The sequence below is a fragment of the Diceros bicornis genome, chromosome 14 (assembly GCF_020826845.1).
Source record: "Diceros bicornis minor isolate mBicDic1 chromosome 14, mDicBic1.mat.cur, whole genome shotgun sequence".
In the NCBI taxonomy this organism is placed as follows: Eukaryota; Metazoa; Chordata; class Mammalia; order Perissodactyla; family Rhinocerotidae; genus Diceros; species Diceros bicornis.
The window spans coordinates 64,542,065-64,559,482 of NC_080753.1; the positions used below are offsets into that span (position 1 = coordinate 64,542,065).

A 17,418-nucleotide genomic window follows, 5' to 3' on the forward strand; every position below is an offset into this window, starting at 1 on the left:
AGACACTCGAAGATTAAGGAACTTGCTAGAAGTTACCCAGTAAGTCCTGGAGCTATGGTTGAAAGACAGGTGGTCTGATCCCAGTCTGAGCTGCAGCCACAGCAAGCAGTGATTCTCAGTGTGGGCCACACACCAGCAGCATCAGCTTCACCCTTGGACTTGTTAGAAATGCGGATTTTCAGGCACCACCCCAAGCCTATTGAATCAGAAACTCTGGAGCTAGAGGAGTCCAGCAATCTGTGTTTTAACCTTCCAGATGACTCTAACACACACCGAAATTTGAGAGCTCCTGCCTCCTCTCCTCAGCACTGCATTTCAACACACCTATAGGTGGTTGTCTAGGTATTTACTCCCTAGGCATTCCAGTGGGGGAGGTGGGGTGTGGTATTACTGCCCATTTGTAGATGAAGGAGGCAAGCGTTCAAATGTCAGATGATCATAAATTAGGAGCTAGTTATACTGCTTTTTAAGATCTCTCTCTCCTAGTTGGCATGACTGATGAAATCACTACAGGAAAGGTCAGGAGGTGGTGACAATTACAAAGGAGGGAGGAGAGGGGGATTATTCCTCCAGCTGTGCTACAAAGATGATGAGGCCTCCTCCATGAAGCCCCAGCAGAATCTTTTGATTGACAGATTGAGCAAACAGGATTAGGGCAGTGCATCATGTAGTAGGTCGACTCTCCTTCCTTACACGAGGCCAGCTCTATAGCCCTGCTCTGTCCCATGCAGTGTCCCCTACCCACATGTGGTTACTGAGCACTTGAAGTGGGCCAGTCTGAATTGAGGTGTGCTATAAATGCAAGATATAGGCTGGACTTCGAAGACTTAATACATAGAAAAATAATGTGAAATATCTTGAGATATCTTGATAGTATTTTATATTGAAATGATAGTGTAGTGTATATATTGGCCTAAATCAAACATATTAAAATCAGCTTCGGGGGCCGGCCCGGTGGCGCAAGCGGTTGGGTGCACGCGCTCCGCTGCGGCGGCCCGGGGTTCGCTGGTTCGGATCCTGGGTGCGCACCGACGCACTGCTTGGCAAGCCATGCTGTGGTGGCGTCCCATATAAAGTGGAGGAAGATGGGCACAGATGTTAGCCCAGGGCCGTCTTCCTCAGCAAAAAAAAAAAAAAAGAGGAGGATTGGCGGATGTTAGCACAGGGCTGATCTCCTCACAAAAAAAAAAAAAAAAAAAAAAATCAGCTTCACCTTTTCTTTTTACTTTTTTTTTTTTTTTTTTTTTTTTTTTTTTTTTTTTTTTTTTTGTGAGGAGATCAGCCCTGAGCTAACATCCGCCAATTCTCCTCTTTTTTTGCTGAGGAAGACGGCCCTGGGCTAACATCTGTGCCTATCTTCCTCCACTTTATATGGGACGCCGCCACAGCATGGCTTACCAAGCAGTGTGTCGGTGCGCGCCCGGGATCCGAACCAGCGAACCCCGGGCCGCCGCAGCGGAGCGCGCGCACTTAACCGCTTGCGCCACCGGGCCGGCCCCTCTTTTTACTTTTTTAATGTGGCTAATAGAAAATTTTAAATTACATATGTGGCTTGTATTATATTTCTATTGGGCAGCGCTGTTTTAGACTAAGCTTGTAAAGTCCTATCTACTTCCACCTTAATGCACATAATATGGTGTGTATATAGTATTTATTTACTGATAACGATGATTATCAACACTGGAACTGAGAGATCTATGGCAAGGCTAGGACCTGTTATTCGAGGGAGCCCAGAACCAGCCCAGAAGTTGGGTCCCAAAGGTCAGAGTCAGACCAAGAGGCAGAGCCAGGTGGTCAGATGGGCTTGAAGGGTAAGGTCGTAGAAAAGTCAGAGCTGGCTTCCCAAGAATATGTTTAGGCAGCATGGCCAGGAACTACGAGCAGGGAGATGGACGATTAGGTGGTCATGAGTATAAAGTAACTTCCTGCTGCATACCCAGAGCTTTTATATTGTTCCTGCTGCGCCAGGAACTAATTCTAGAATGGCTTACCTGGCTATGCGAGTGGGAACAGGTAATTGGAAACACCTGGTTGAGGTAGGTGGCTGGGCACACTCCAGGAAACAACCACTTCTGGGAAATATGTTGTGACAGTAATGATGTTAGGGCCAAGTTAGAGCATTTGTTAATTTATAGTGACCTGAAAATGAGTTTCCATATTCCAGGTGTTAGTCTGTGAATTATTATTGCCCTCATATAAACGTAACTATCACTGTGTTAAAGATAGATAGAGCTTTACATAGAAATGACAGGCTGAAGCACTAATGCTTCATATTAAAGGCAAAAATATTTATTACCATGTTGAAACAATCCGCTAATATTGTAGTCATCACAAGAGAGCTCTTTGTGGTAGATTTTCTCTGGAGATGGGTGTAATAATCCCTCCCATCCTGCATGCCCTTTTGCAATGTGACTTTACCACTCTTCTAATGAAGGAGGAGAGTCTGTTTCCCATTTTTTTGAATTTGGGTTGATCCTGTAATCAGTAGTATGTGGAGGAAGTGACACTGAGTCACTTCCAGGCCTCGGCCTTATGAGGCCTTGCGGCTTCCGTTTTGTAAAGAAGCTTGGGCTAGACTAGTGACTGATGAGGGACCGTGGGGGTGGGCAGCATGTGGAAGAGAACTGAAGTGCATCCAGGGAACCAGACTTGTGAGGGAGGCCATCTTGGTCCTACAACCCCAGTCAAATCACTTCGGCCACTACCACAGGGAGCAGAGATGAGCCATCCCCACCAGAGCTCTCCTAAGTTCCTAACTCACAGAATCCTGAACAATAAAAAGGTTTAAGCCACTAAGTGTTAGGATAGTTTCTTAAGCAGTGTTTGACAAGTAAAACATCCTTTATTTGTATATGCCTGTTTTATTAAGGTTTTTTCATACATGATTTACATGGTCACATAACTTTGGGGTACATATAATTGTTTAATATAATTCTTTATGCACTCAGGATATATTATGCTGAGCATACATACATACATACAGGCTGTAGATTTTTCTCAAATTAATTTTCAGTCCTAAAAGGCCCACAAAATGATATTACATAGGAATGGAGAATATCTTTATAGATAGCCCCTTTTATATTGCAGAATGGCAGGAAGATGTTGCTGAAGGAGAAACCATTTTTGTTGACTGTGACATAGCCTCCTGGCTGAGGGGCAATGCAGATTGTGATCTGGGGTGAAGGCAATGGGGAAGCAATAATTATCAGATAGCACCGTAGCAGCCTTGTGATTTATTCTGTGAGCCACACTACGAACTATGGGCTGAAAAATGAGGACAGCCATGTCCTGGGGCAGAGAATGTAATGAGATTGGTGAGAGAGTTTTGAGCGAAGTTTGAATGGAAGCTGCAGGCTGCCCTCAGTGCACTTCCTGCTGCTCCGCATACAGTTCTTCAGGAAATATCTAGCCTTCTTCAGATAGTAATAACAATTGGAAAGGCACTACCCCAGGGTCTCTACCTGAGATGGGAGTGGGGAGAGGATTGCAAGGAGAAGAGAAGGAGCATAAACAAAACAGATGAATAGCACGTATCATCAGGAGTATTATTAAAGGAAAAATATGTATCTGGAGCTCAGATAATTGTTCTCCACAGATTCAAAGAAATTACAGGTAACGTTTTTGTTCAGTTTGCTAAAAGTCAAGGTGGACCAATTACAGTCCATGGGCCAGCTGCCTGTTTTTGTTTATTGGAACACAACCATGCCCGTTTGCTTCTGTATTGCCTATGGCCATTTTTGTGCTACAACAGCAGAGTTAACTATTTGTATTAGACACCATATGGCTTGCAAGCCTGAAATATCTACTATCTGGCCCTTGGAGAAAAAGTTTGCTGACCCCTGGCTTAAAGAAAGTAAATGAAAGAGTTAAGCTGGAAGTAATCAGGACAGATATGGAAGAGAAAAAGAAAATCATTCCAGAGATTGAAGCCACATTAGTGACAAAATTTAAAATAAATGTTACTAAAAATAATCAGGTGAACAGGCAGGAGGAAATCACATAAAATAATATGGAAAATCACAAGCATAAAAATGATTAGATAGGGTATAATAGACATAGAAGATAGAAAAAAAGAGATACAACATGTGCATAATTGGTGTGTGGGAAAAGAAATGGAATGAATAGAAGAGATAAAATATAGTAATAGATTAATAGAAGAAATAAATCAACATAACTTGAATCTGCATATTGAAAGAGCAGGATGGTATGTCAGAAAAACTGATTCAGAATGAGTAACACAACCCTAGGAGCTTTTAGGTTTTGTATTGTTTCCAGGGATGAGAAAAACTAACTCCCAACCTTGGAATTTGTAGAGCGGTATACCTGGCTAGAATAAAAAGATAAAGAGCGAGGCAGATTTTGACATAGCCTCTTTCTTTCGGTGCATATGATATCAATGTAGAATGATATGTTAACAGCAAACATAAAAAGCAAGAGCTATATAGCTTTCTAAATTGTGTTCTGTTATTTTTTGATGGTTTTATTAATTTATTATCCAATGATTTTTTCCTGTTTAGTTACTTTGTATCTTCAAAATGTCTGAAGGACTCTTAATCAAAGGAATCCACAAACCTCAGTATTTTTGCCCATGAAGATAATTAATAGATTGAGTGGGCCTTAAGGCTGGCCTTGGGTTTTATGCTAGATGGTTTTCTTGATAGAGTTTTATTTGTTAATCATTTGGTACCTGTCCAACTACATCAGAGTAGGAAGTACTCTCCCAAGCTGACCCTCAGACCTACCTACATGGGTCCCACAAAGCATAAGGCCTGGCCTAGCACAGGACTACTTGAAGTCCTGACCCAAACTGTAAATACCAGGCTGTCATCGTGAAAACAGCTACTGAACAAAGCTTAAAGACAAAATGTATGTGAATGGATCAACGCTTGGCATCCTTTATTGGGAATTCCATTTGTTCAGATTCCTATGATTTTTGTTAGAATTATTTCAAAGACTTTCTCCCCAGAAGTAAATATATATATAGTTCTGTTTTAAGGTTATTTTTATGACAGAAGCCCATAAAGCACAAAAACACAGGGCTGAAAAAGTAGCAGTCAAATAAACATAGTTAAACATAACCTTGATTAACAAATCTTGTTATTCATGGATGACAGCTCAGTTAATAAGTGTTTGTGGTTTGGATACTGAACTGAAGGTTAATGGCGAGGTGGAAGCAATTGTAGAATCCAGATTTTTAAGACAAACATCCATCACACCCCAAAAGGCATGCATGGAATCAGGTGTAGTTAGTCAGCTGTGGTGATGTACTTTGGGTGTTCTCCTTCACTGGTCCAGCTGTGAACACCCTCCAGAGCTACCAAATCAAAGAAAGAGGAATGACCCTTCACTGCCCATTTCCGCATTCATGATTTGAATGCCAAAGTGGGAGAGGAGTATTTTTATTTGATAATTTTTCAATTAAAGTTTTATTTTGACTTCTCTAAATTAGATTTGTAGAACAGATAGGTTAATTATATAGTTACAAGAAAGCACATGTCCAAATTTAACTAATATTTATAACCACCTGGACTTGGCCTTCAAATATCAATGGTATGGAGTCAGATTTCCTCTAAACTTCAGGTGCCTTAAAAGCAAAATGAATGTGAGGTATGGTTTGAAAACTGCACTGTTCATTTCCATTAAGGGACATTTTTATTTTGAGGAATATGAAGCCTTGGTACGATCCTTAGCTGATTGTCTTTCCTCTCTGTGAGACGGATTAAAAAGCAGATTTTTTCATTTGCACTGGCGATCAGGGCAGGGCTGAAAGTAAATAAGTATCTGAGGAAGTGGATAAGTCAGTCATATCCTTAAAGGGCACTGAAAGAATGTGGGAAGACTCTGTCTTTTTCCTCCTTCATTCCTTGAGAGACAAAGAGAGAAGATTGACATCTAAAACATGTAACCTCAAAATTGTTTCTGTAGTCAGAAGCCAAAGGTGGGTGGCGATTTGATCACAGATTGTGGCCTGGCCGTGTCATGGGTCATATCTTCAGCATGTGAACAGGAAGGTGAGAAGTGGTGAACTTTTGCCTCAGTTGTGCCATCCGTCAGAGAATAAATGGACCAAATCAGCGTGTGCAGATGTATAAGGAGGCGAATGGCTTAGTACTTCTCACACAGGGGCCTTTGTGTCCTGGACATGATCTGGCATGATGATGGGATGCACTGGGCCTCGGCTTTGTGGCAAATTACTAACCCATTATCACACCAGAACACAAGCTCATTTATCTTCTGATCCAGAGTGTCACCTGTTCTTCATTTACCAGTCAATAACCATTAATTATGCTCAGTGGAAATTTAAACAAAGCCCTTTCCCTCTGTTAAAACCAGTAAACTATTCAGTAATAACAAATAAATCTGGAGTTGTATATCCTTTCCCTTCCCTTTCCCAGACTGGAGTCTGGTACAATATGAACTTTAGAGGAAATGCCTAGAAATTGATAGGTCAAAGGCCGCAGATAGTCTGATGGAAAAGAAAAGAGCAGACTCTTGGCACTCACTCTAGTGAAAGTGAGAGGCTCCCACTGATCCCCAGGTTCCTGTAGGGGAACAAAACAAGCACCAGAGAACTTGTGCCCAGTGTTTAAAGTAATCTACCATCAACCAGTAATCATATTTTCGGCAAGCCCCTTGCTTTCTTTCACATGACTAAAAATATGATTTTTCAAAACCATTCTAACACAACATAGTGTTTCAAAGGAAATAAAATAAGCTGAGCAGTCCTGAATGAGCTATTTGAAATGTTATTTTTAGAATGGAAATTTGAGTAAAACACATTTAAATGTATATACTAATCCCTCAGAAAAATGCTCAAATAGAAATTCTAGCCAGAAGCATAATTTAATTTTTCCTGAAAACTTTGAAAGTATTTTGAAGGAAGCAAAAACAAGTTTGTGTATGTGCCTGTGTGTGCATGCGTGTGCTCAGGGGAGGTGGGAGGGTCAGCTTAGTTGGGGAAAGGTGGCCAAAGGGCAGGCTCGGTCCCAATGAAGCCAACCATGCTGTGTGCCACTGGTCACAGGGAAACCAGTGAGATAACAGGAATTCATTCCAAGGGGCTCTTGTACAGGATCTAGAAGGAGAGGTCAGAGTTCCCAGACAGATGAGGGAAGAGGGCATTCTAGGCCACGGGAACTGCACATGCAAGACACAGACGCAAAGAGTGGGCCCCCCACCAGGCCTCTGCTAGTGCACTTGTGCCTTGGTGCCCCTCACAAAAAGACACTCTCTAAGGACCTTAACAACAAAGGGTGCTGGGCTGCACATCAGACCCCACTCTTCCTCTTAGCCTGGAGCAGTTAGTGTGCAGCAGCCCTGAGTTCAGGGAGCTACAGAGCTTTTGTAGACTATGTGCTGCTTGGCCTATCCTGTGTTTTACACCTTTTAACAACTAATCGAGTTTTATTATTAATATTATTAGTGTAAAATTTAAAAACTGTTGTGACTAAATTCATCGACTATGATCTCAATGCAAAATAAAGCTGCAGATATTTTATTAATGTCAACAAAACTCTCTCCTAGCCAAGACAGTTTCATCCATTACTTGTCAGTCTATCACTGACTGGAATCTATGCCATTGTCCCACCCAGTGGCCCCATCTCCAAGGCATGTAAAACTGGCCAAAGTCTCATCTTCCATAGAACGAAAATAGAATTTAAAACAATTTTGTGATAGACCAAAAATACAAAATATTCACAAGAAATAACTTCAAGAAAAAGCGAAATATTTACCTGTATTATATATTTTTTAGAAGGCTCCCACAAATTTAAATGAATAAAGAGGAATTAGACTTTTTTGGTTGCATTTTCTAAGAGAAAATAAGCTGCTCCATTGATTTCAGCAACCTATTTTTCAGCCTGTGCAGTAGCAGCTAGGGAGACATCAACCAAAATAGTTTTCTTTAAATGTTAGAACAAGAGTTCAATGCACATAATATTGGGGACTGTGTTATAATGAAGTGCCTATTATTTTTACCTAATTGATTTTGAAAAGTGGGTGGGAGTGATGAAAAACATTGATTTGGGGGGGGGGGGCTTGGATTTTTCTCAAAGAGACATGCTGCTGTCAGATACCAGCTATCTTAATTTTTTTTTAATCTGCATCTTCTATCTGTGTAAACAAAATCTTTAAAATTAGTGTGCAATTCCAAGTTATGGAAACTATGGGTCTGTATGTTGTTGATAAAAGCTGTTATAACTGAGTGAAGCCAGGCTGTGATGGTTGCCACCAGTTTGCGTCTTAGACGTGCAGCTGCATTGTTGCCCAACTAGACTTCTCGTTCCTATTGAAAAAGGGTACCTGTATGATACACCCATTGAGCGCCTGACCTGGAAATGCTGTCTGATGAAATCCTTAACTCTAGTGCATTTTCTCAGATGACTTCTTAAAAGTGGTAGTACTATTCATTACATCATTGTTTTTCCATTAATGATTTTTGATTATTTTGCTTTTTGATGTCACCACATTGGTAAATGTTCAACTTTATTGTTAAGAAATTTGGTTCTACTTTTGAGGGCAAACATCTGTCTTTAAATGATTTTTCCTTATATTCTATTCATGGTATAAAGGAAAATTAGACAATGCTTTCTAAACTCTTCTTTTCTTAAATACACTATAGAAAGATTATTTGCCACAGATACTCTTCAAAATCTTGTTCCTCTAAATTGCCATCCAAGGACCTGCTGCATGAGAATCACCTGAAGTGTTAAAGATAAAGATGCCTAAAACACGTTCTCTAGTCTGCTGAGTCCAGACTTCTGCAGCTATGGCCCAAGCATCTGTACTGAGATGTTCCCCCAGATGATTCTGATGCACACTAAAGTTTGAGAACTACTACTGTAGTGGTTAAAATAGTGTATTAAATTTGTGGTCCTTTTCTAGCTGTACATCTTAAAGTATTTAAACAAAAAGGCCATTAGACTGAGGTGGCTCTTAATGTCTGGGTAGCCTGAATAAGAGAGCCAAAACCTAAGCCAGAGTCAATGCACTCAAATCCAAGAAAATGACACTTAAGAACAAGCAATCACAAACAGCTAATTCAGCTTTCCTAAATAAGGCAACCGCATAAGCTATAGCCAATCAAATAATCTCTGGATATAGCCAAAGATTGGCTATAGCCAATCAGTAAATCTCTTTACTTTGCTTCAGTGACGACTCTATAAAAAGCTTGCCCTAGCTCCTGTTGATGGAGCGCTCCTAACCACTTTCGGTTTAGTGCTGCCCTATTTGAATAGATGTATGCTGAAATAAACTCTTGAAAAATATTAATGTGCCTCAGTTTACCTTTTAACAAGGTCCAAATCCAATTATGTGAATTTGATAACATTATATTTCCCAAGTGGCAGCTGGGTGCAACTTTAACTTGGATTTGCCTCTCTCTCTCTTTCTCTCTCTCTCTAGGCTATGTGGCTGATGTTACAGAATGATGAGCCGGAGGATTTTGTCATAGCTACTGGAGAAGTCCATAGTGTCCGGGAATTTGTAGAGAAATCATTTTTGCACATTGGAAAAACCATTGTGTAAGTATAACTGAGAATTGATATCTGCTCACTCATCAGACACTTGCTGACAGGTTTGTGTGTGTGCTTGCTCTTTTGACTTAGTTTTATTTGTCCTTTTTCCTTGTTACTGTCTAGTAAAGCAGTACAGGGAGTTTCGGTATGGAGCAGGGACTTTGTTCTTCACTGCATCCAACCTCAGTTATATTCTATGTGAAACATTTGTCACCATCTAAACTCAGTCTTCTAAAAATTTCTTTTATCTTTTTGTTTTTTTAAGGTTTTTAATTTTAAATTTTTTATCATAATTTATACATGATTTACTATGATTTTTCTCTAGCTATTCTACTCTTACCAGATCAATGTGATAACATTACACAATTTTTTTAATGCTTTCACTTTTATTTTAAAATTTTTGAAACCATAAAAAACTTACAGAAAAATTTCAATTACAGTCTTCTTTTCTCTGAACCATTGAGAGTAGATTGCCAACCTGATGCCCCATGACCCTGGACTTTTCCCTATATATCCTACAAACAATGACATTCTCCTACATGAATGAAATACAACCATGTAAATCAGGAAATTCACAATGATAAATTACTACTGTCTAATCCTCAGATCTGATTTGAGTTTTGCCAGTTAGGCCAATGCTATACTTTATCCCAAAATGATCCAGTTATAACCATGTGCTACATTTACTTGTTGTATTACACAAATTTTGAAGTCAGATTTTTATTGGAATATTGGAAAGATTTATGGGAAATCCTTCATTATAGATGGAAGATTCTTTTTTTTTTTTGATGATTTTTTTATTGTGGTAAAATATATATAACAAAATTTACCATTTTAATCATTTTTAAGTATACAATTTAGTAGCGTTAGGTACATTCACAGTGTTATGTGACCATCACCACCCTCCATCTCCAGAACTGTTTAATCTTCTCCAACTAAAACTCTGTACCCATTAAACAATAATTCCCCACTCCATCCTCCCCCCAGCCCCTGACATCCACCAGTCTACTTTCTGTCTCTATGGATTTGCCTATTCCTGATACCTCATGTAAGTGGAATTATAGAGTATTTGTCCTTTGTGTTTAGAGCTTAATATCCTCAAGGTTCATCCATCTTGTACCATGCATCAGCATTGCATTCCTTTTTAAGGCTGAATAATATTCCATCATATGTATGTACTACATTTTGTTTATCCATTCATCTGCCATTTGTTTCCAACTTTTGGCTATTGTGAATAATGGTGCTATGAACATGCATATACAAATATCTGTTTAAGTCCTTGCTTTCAGTTCTTTTGGGTGTATACTTAGGAGTGGAATTCCTGGATCATATGATAATGCTATGTTTAATTTTTTGAGGACTTGCCAAACCGTTTTCCAAGATTTGTTTTTAAAATATAAGAAAGGACTTCCATTTCTAGCTATGATGGAATAACAGAAATCAGATTAAACCTTCTATTTTAAAAAAAACTAGGAACCCAGAGATAGGTGACATCAGCAACATGGTGGACTGAACTCTTCCCTTAGTCTCTCCCCACTAAGATACAATGAAAAGGACATTCATAAACCAACAGAGGACATTCACACAATACAGTAGACGTCTGAGAGATCCATGCAGCCATACATCTGAAGGTGGGGGTGATGGACCACCTGGGAAGCAGTGGAAGGAGGTAAGGGGATCTCCTCTGCTTCTTGAATGGCAGCGATCTAGGGCGCGGCACCGTGCACGGTGGCCAGCACGTGACTCTGAGAGGAGGCGGGTAAAGGGCAGCACTCTGCAGGAACACCTTTGCTCTCAGAGTTGCCTCCCAGCCTGTGGGAATGCTCCACACCAAGGAGGCTAAGCAATCACGGGGGTGTCTTCACCAAGCCCAGCAGCTCAGGAGGGCAGACAGTGAGTGCTGAACCGGAACACCCAGGACCGTGCACGCGAAAGAAAGCACTCTTCTCCACCCAACCTGGTGCACCAGGTCAGACAACAGGGGACCCCCGCCAGAGTGCTTGCACACCTACATGTGTAAAGCAGCGGTGGCCACTGGACGAACGCAGACGGGACCTGTCAGCACAGCTTCCAATGGACAGGCACAGCTTCCAGGAGTCACAGTGGGCTCAGATTACACAACTCCTGCCCCCCCAGCAGTGGCAGGTGGAATCTGCGACCAGATACTACCACTATGCAAGGGCACAAGTTCACCCCATCAAATAGTATAATGAGGTATATTAACACTCCAGACCAGAAGGAAAATGACAAGTACCCAGAAATCAATCCTGAAGTCACAGAAATTTACAATCTAAATGACAGAGAATTCAAAATAGCTATTATAAAGAAACTTAATGAGGCACAAGAAAACTCAGAAAGATAGTTCAATGAAATCAGGCATAAAATTAATGAACAGAGGAAATTCTTCACAAAAGAGATTGAAACTATGAAAAACAACAGTCAGAAATGTTGGAGATGGAAAACACGAGATAAAGAAAAATCTGGAATCCTTAAATAACAAAGCTGATATTATGGAGGACAGAATCAGTAATTTAGAGGATAGAAATATAGAAATGCTACAGATGGAGGAGGAGAAAGAATTAAGACTAAAAAGAAATGAAGAAATTCTCCAAGAAATAGCCAAGTCATTTTGGAAATGCAACGTAAGGTTTATGGGTGTTCCAGAGGGAGAAGAGAGGGAGAAAGGAGCAGAGAGCTTGTTCAAAGAAATGATAGCTGAGAACTTCCAAAACCTGGGTAAGGAACTGGAATTCCATGTAAATGAAGCTAATAGAACTCTTAACTACATCAATGTAAAAAGACCTTCTCCAAGGCAGATATTAGTAAAACTGGCAAAAGTCAATGACAAAGAAAAAATATTAAGGGCGGCAAGGCAGGAAAAAATAACCTACAAAGGAACCCCTATGAGGCTTTCAGCGGATTTCTGAGCCGAAACCTTACAGGCTAGGAGAGAGTGGAATGATATATTCAAAGTTCTGAAAGACAAAACTTTTCAGAGTCCAGCCTGGTGGCATAGTGGTTAGGTTCACGTGCTCCACTTTAGCGGCCCAGGGTTCGTGGGTTCGAATTCCATGTGTGGACCTACACACCACTCATCAAGCCGTGTTGTGACAGCATCCCACATACAAAGTAGAGGAAGATTGGCACAGATGTTAGCTCAGTGACGATTTTCCTCACCAAAAAAAAAAAAAAAGAAATAGAGATCAATGAAATAGAAAACAGAAAAACAGTGGAGAAAATCAGTACAATCAAAACCTAGATTAACGTCTATCCAGAAAAAAAGAGAAGACACAAAATATATATGCATTAGAAATGAAAAAAAAAGTCACTGCAGATCCTCCAGTCAGTAACAGAATAATAAGGAAATGTTAAGAACAACTTTTTGCCAATGACTTTGTCAAATTAGAGGAAATGGACAAATTCCAGGAAAGACAGAAATTGCTAAAACTGACTCAAGAAAAAAATAGAAATCTTAATAGTTTTATAGCTGTTAAAGAAACTGAATTTCAAGCATTAAGGAAGAAAATAATACCCTTCCTATATGTACTTAGAAGAGAGAATACTCCCTAACTCATTTTATGAGGCCGGTATTACCCTGATACTAAAAACAAAGACATTACAAGAAAAGAAATTTACAGATTAGTATTCCACATGAACATAGAAACAAAAAAATATTAGCAAATGGAATCTAGCAATATATAAAAAGTTGATACACCATGACTAAGTAGGATTTATCCTAGGAATGCAAGGTTGGCTTAATATTTGAAAATAAATTTACCATATTAAGAAAATAAAAGAAAGAAACCACATTATTTTTTTCAATAGATGCAGAAAAAGCATTTGACAAAATTCAACAACTGTTATTAAAAAAAAAACTTTCAAGGGGCCAGCCCGGTGGCACAAGTGGTTAAGAGTGTGTGCTCCGCTGTGGCGGCCCGGGCTTCACCAGTTTGGATCCCGAGCGTGCACTGACGCACCGCTTGTCAACCCATGCTGTGATGGCGTCCCATATAAAGTGGAGGAAGATGAGCACGGATGTTAGCCCAGGGCCAGTCTTCCTCAGCAAAAATAAAAAAAAAAAAAAGGATGAGGATTAGCAGATGTTAGCTCAGGACTGATCTTCCTCACAAAAAAAAAAAAAAACTTTCAACACACTAGGAATTGAAGGAAATTTCCTCAAAGTGATAAATAACCTCTGAAAAAAATCCGCAATTAACATTATACTTAATGGTGACAGACTGAATGCTTTTCTCCTAAAAATCAGGATCAAGGCAACGATGTCTGCTGCTTTGTGTGTGTGTGTGTGTGTGTGTGAGGAAGATCAGCCCTGAGCTAACATCCATGCCAATCCTCCTCTTTTTGCTGAGGAAGACTGGCCCTGGGCTAACATCTGTGCCCATCTTCCTCCACTTTATATGGGATGCTGCCACAGCATGGCCCGACAAGCAGTGTACCAGTGCACACCCAGCATCTGAACCTGGGCCGCTAGCAGCGGAGCATGCGCACTTAACCGCTACGCCACGAGGCCGGCCCCAAGGATGTCTGCTTTTATCATTCCTATTCAACATTGTGCTAGAGATCCTACCTAAAAATAAGACAAGAAAAATAAATGAAAGGAAGAAGTATATTTGTCTTTATTCACAGATAGCATGATAGAGTACATAGAAAACCTAAGAAATCTACCAACAAAGCTACTAAAACTAACAGTTTCTAGCAGTGTCACAGGATACAAGGTCTATACATAAAAATCAGTTTTATTTCTGTGTACTGCCAATGAAAAATTGGAAATTTAAATTTTAATAAAAGTACAATACTACTTACAATAGAATCAGAAAAACATGAAATACTTAGAAATGATTTTAATAAAATGTATGAAAGATTTGTCCACTAAAACCTAAAAGACACTGAAGAGAGAAATCAAAAAAGCTCCTCTAAATAAATGGAGGGATACACCATATTCTTGGATTGGAGGACTGAATGCTGATAAGATGTTGATTCCCTTCAAATTAATCTGTAGATTCAGTGCAATCCCAATCAAAGTCTCCAGACTCTTTTTGGGTAGAAAGTAACAGGCTGATTGTGAAATTTCTATGGAAATGCAAGGAATTTAGAATCTTATTTATTTACTTCTTTTTTTATGGTAAGAAAGATCAGCCCTGAGCTAACATCCATTGCCAATCTTCCTCTTTTTTGCTGAGAAAGATTAGCCCTGAGATAACATCTGTGCCTATCTTCCTCTATTTTGTATGTGGGGTGCCGCCACAGCATGACTTGATGAGCGGTACATAGGTCTGTGCCTGGGATCCGAACCTTCGAACCCTGGGCCGTCGAAGTGGAGCTCATGAACTTAACCACTACTGGGCTGGCCCCTAGAATTGTTTTGAAAAAGAAGATCTAAGCTGAAGAACATTTACTCCCTGATTTTAAGACTTCTTTTAATGCTTGATCTGCATGATTTTGACGTAAGAATAGACTTATGGATCAATGGAACAGAATATAAAGGCCAGAAATAGACTCACACTTATATGACCAATTGAATTTTTACAAAGATATCAAGATAATTAATTGGAAAATGATAGTCTTTTCAATAAATGGTGCTGGAATAATGAACAGCAATATGGGAAAAAAATGTGAAACTCAACCCATAAATCATACCACACACAAAAATTAATTGAAATGGATCATAGATGTAAATGTAAGAGCTAAAACTGTTAGGTGAAAACACAGAAGAAAAGCTTTGCAACCTTGGGGTAGGCAAAGATTTCTTAGGTTGTTTTCCTAGTATTGAGTTATAAGAGTTGTTATGTTTTGCAAATATATTCTCTCAGTCCATGACTTGCCTTTTCAGTTTCTTAACAGTGCCTTTCAAATCGCGAAAGTTTTACATTTTCACGTAGTTCAATTTATCGTTCTTTATGGCTTTTTGTTTTGTGTGTGTGTATTCATTGAATGTTTAGATCAATTTGGGGCAAAAGCAAGGATTTCTTAGGATACCAAAAGCAAAAGCCATAAAAGAAAAAAATAATGGCAAAATGAATATCACAATGAAAAACCTCTACTCTTTGAAAGTGATCATTAAGAAAATGAAAAAGCAAGCTGTGGTCTGGGAGAAAATAAGTGTAATAACTTATATCTGACAAAGGACTTGTATCTAGAAGATACAGAGATCTGCTGTAAGTCAAAAATAAGAAGACAAATAACTCAATTAAAAAGTGGGCCAAATATCTGAACAGATACTTCACACAAGAAAATATACAAATGGCCGTTTAGTACATGAAAAGATGCTCAACATGACTAGTCTTCTGGGAGATGCACATTAAAACCACAATGTAATACCACTACACTCCCTTTAGAATGGCGTAGATGAAAAAGATCAGCAATGCCAAGTATTGATGAGGATGTTGGAACAGCTGGAACTCTCATACATTACTGATGAAAGTGTAGATGCTACAACCACTTTGAAAAGTAGTTTGTCTTTGTTATAAAATCAAATCTATATTTACCATATGACCAGGAATTTTCCTAGACATTTACCAAAGAAAAATGAAAATATATGTTCACATAAGAGACTAATAGTGAATATGCATAGTGGCTTTAATTCCTAATAAAGCATTACCTCGCCCGATGTCCAGTCAACCAGTGAATGCATAAACAAATGTGATATGTCAGTACAATGGAGTAAGATTCAGTAATGAAAAGGAGTAAAGTGCTGATGCAAGCAACATGGATGATTCTTAAAATCATTACACTCAGTGAAAGAATTCAACCACAAGAGTACATACTATATAATTCTATTTATATGATATTCTAGGAAAGAATAATTTGTACTGATAGAAAGCCAATCAGTGGTTGCCTGAGCATGATTGGGGCTGAGTGTGGAGTGAGTGACTGGGAAAAAACAAGGAGTCTTTTGGGGTGGTGGAAATTTTTCTTTTTTAATTGCAGTAACTTTGGTTTATAACAGTGTATAAATTTCAGCTGTACATCGTTATACTTCTATTTCTGCATAGATCACATCATGTTCACCACCCAAAGACTAATTACAACCCATCACCACACACATGGGCCTAATCATCCCTTTCACCCTCCTCCCTCCCCACTTCCCCTCTGATAACCACCAATCCAGTCTGTCTCTCTCTGTGTTTGTTTTTGTCTTCCACTTATGAGAGACGTCGTACAGTATTTGACTTTCTCCCTCTGATTTATTTTGCTTAACATAATACCCTCAAGGTCCATCCATGTTGTCACAAATGGCTGGATTTCATCATTTCTTATGGCTGAGTAGTATTCCATTGTGTATATATACCACATCTTCTTTATCCATTCGTTCCTTGATGGACACCTAGGTTGATTCCAAGTCTTGGCTGTTGTGAATAATGGTAGTGAACACAGGGGTGTATGTATCTTTATGCATTGGTGTTTTCATGTTCTTTGAATAAATACCCAGTGGTGGGATAGCTGGATAATATGGTAGGTATAGTCTTAATTTTTTGAGAAATCTCCATACTGTTTTCCATAGTGGCGGCACCAGTTTGCACTCCCACCAGCAGTGTATGAGAGTTCCCTTCTCTCCACATCCTCTCCAACACTTGTTTCCTGTCTAGTTAATTATAGCCATTCTCACTGGTGTGAGGTGATATTTCATTGTAGTTTTGATTTGCATTTCCCAGATAGTTAAAGATGTTGAACATCTTTTCATATGCCTGTTGGCCATCTGTATATCTTCTTTGGAAAAATGTCTGTTCAGGTCTTTTGCCCATTTTTTAATTGGGTTGTTAGTTTTTTTGTTGTTGAGATGCATGAGTTCTTTATATATTTTGGATATTAACCCTGTATCAGATATATGATTTGCAAATATCTTCTCCCAATTGTTAGGTTGTCTTTTCATTTTGTTGATGGTTTC

At 39.2% G+C, this 17,418-nt stretch overlaps 1 protein-coding gene across 2 annotated transcripts in view; it reads left to right on the plus strand.

Moving 5' to 3' along the window:
- Positions 1-17,418, plus strand: part of GMDS (GDP-mannose 4,6-dehydratase) — a 628,451-nt gene that overhangs the window by 490,693 nt on the left and 120,340 nt on the right. For both annotated transcript variants that reach the window (XM_058555392.1, XM_058555393.1), the window contains exon 8: positions 9,403-9,521. In XM_058555392.1, coding sequence (XP_058411375.1) covers positions 9,403-9,521 — 119 coding nt within the window. The remainder of the gene's footprint in view (positions 1-9,402; positions 9,522-17,418) is intronic.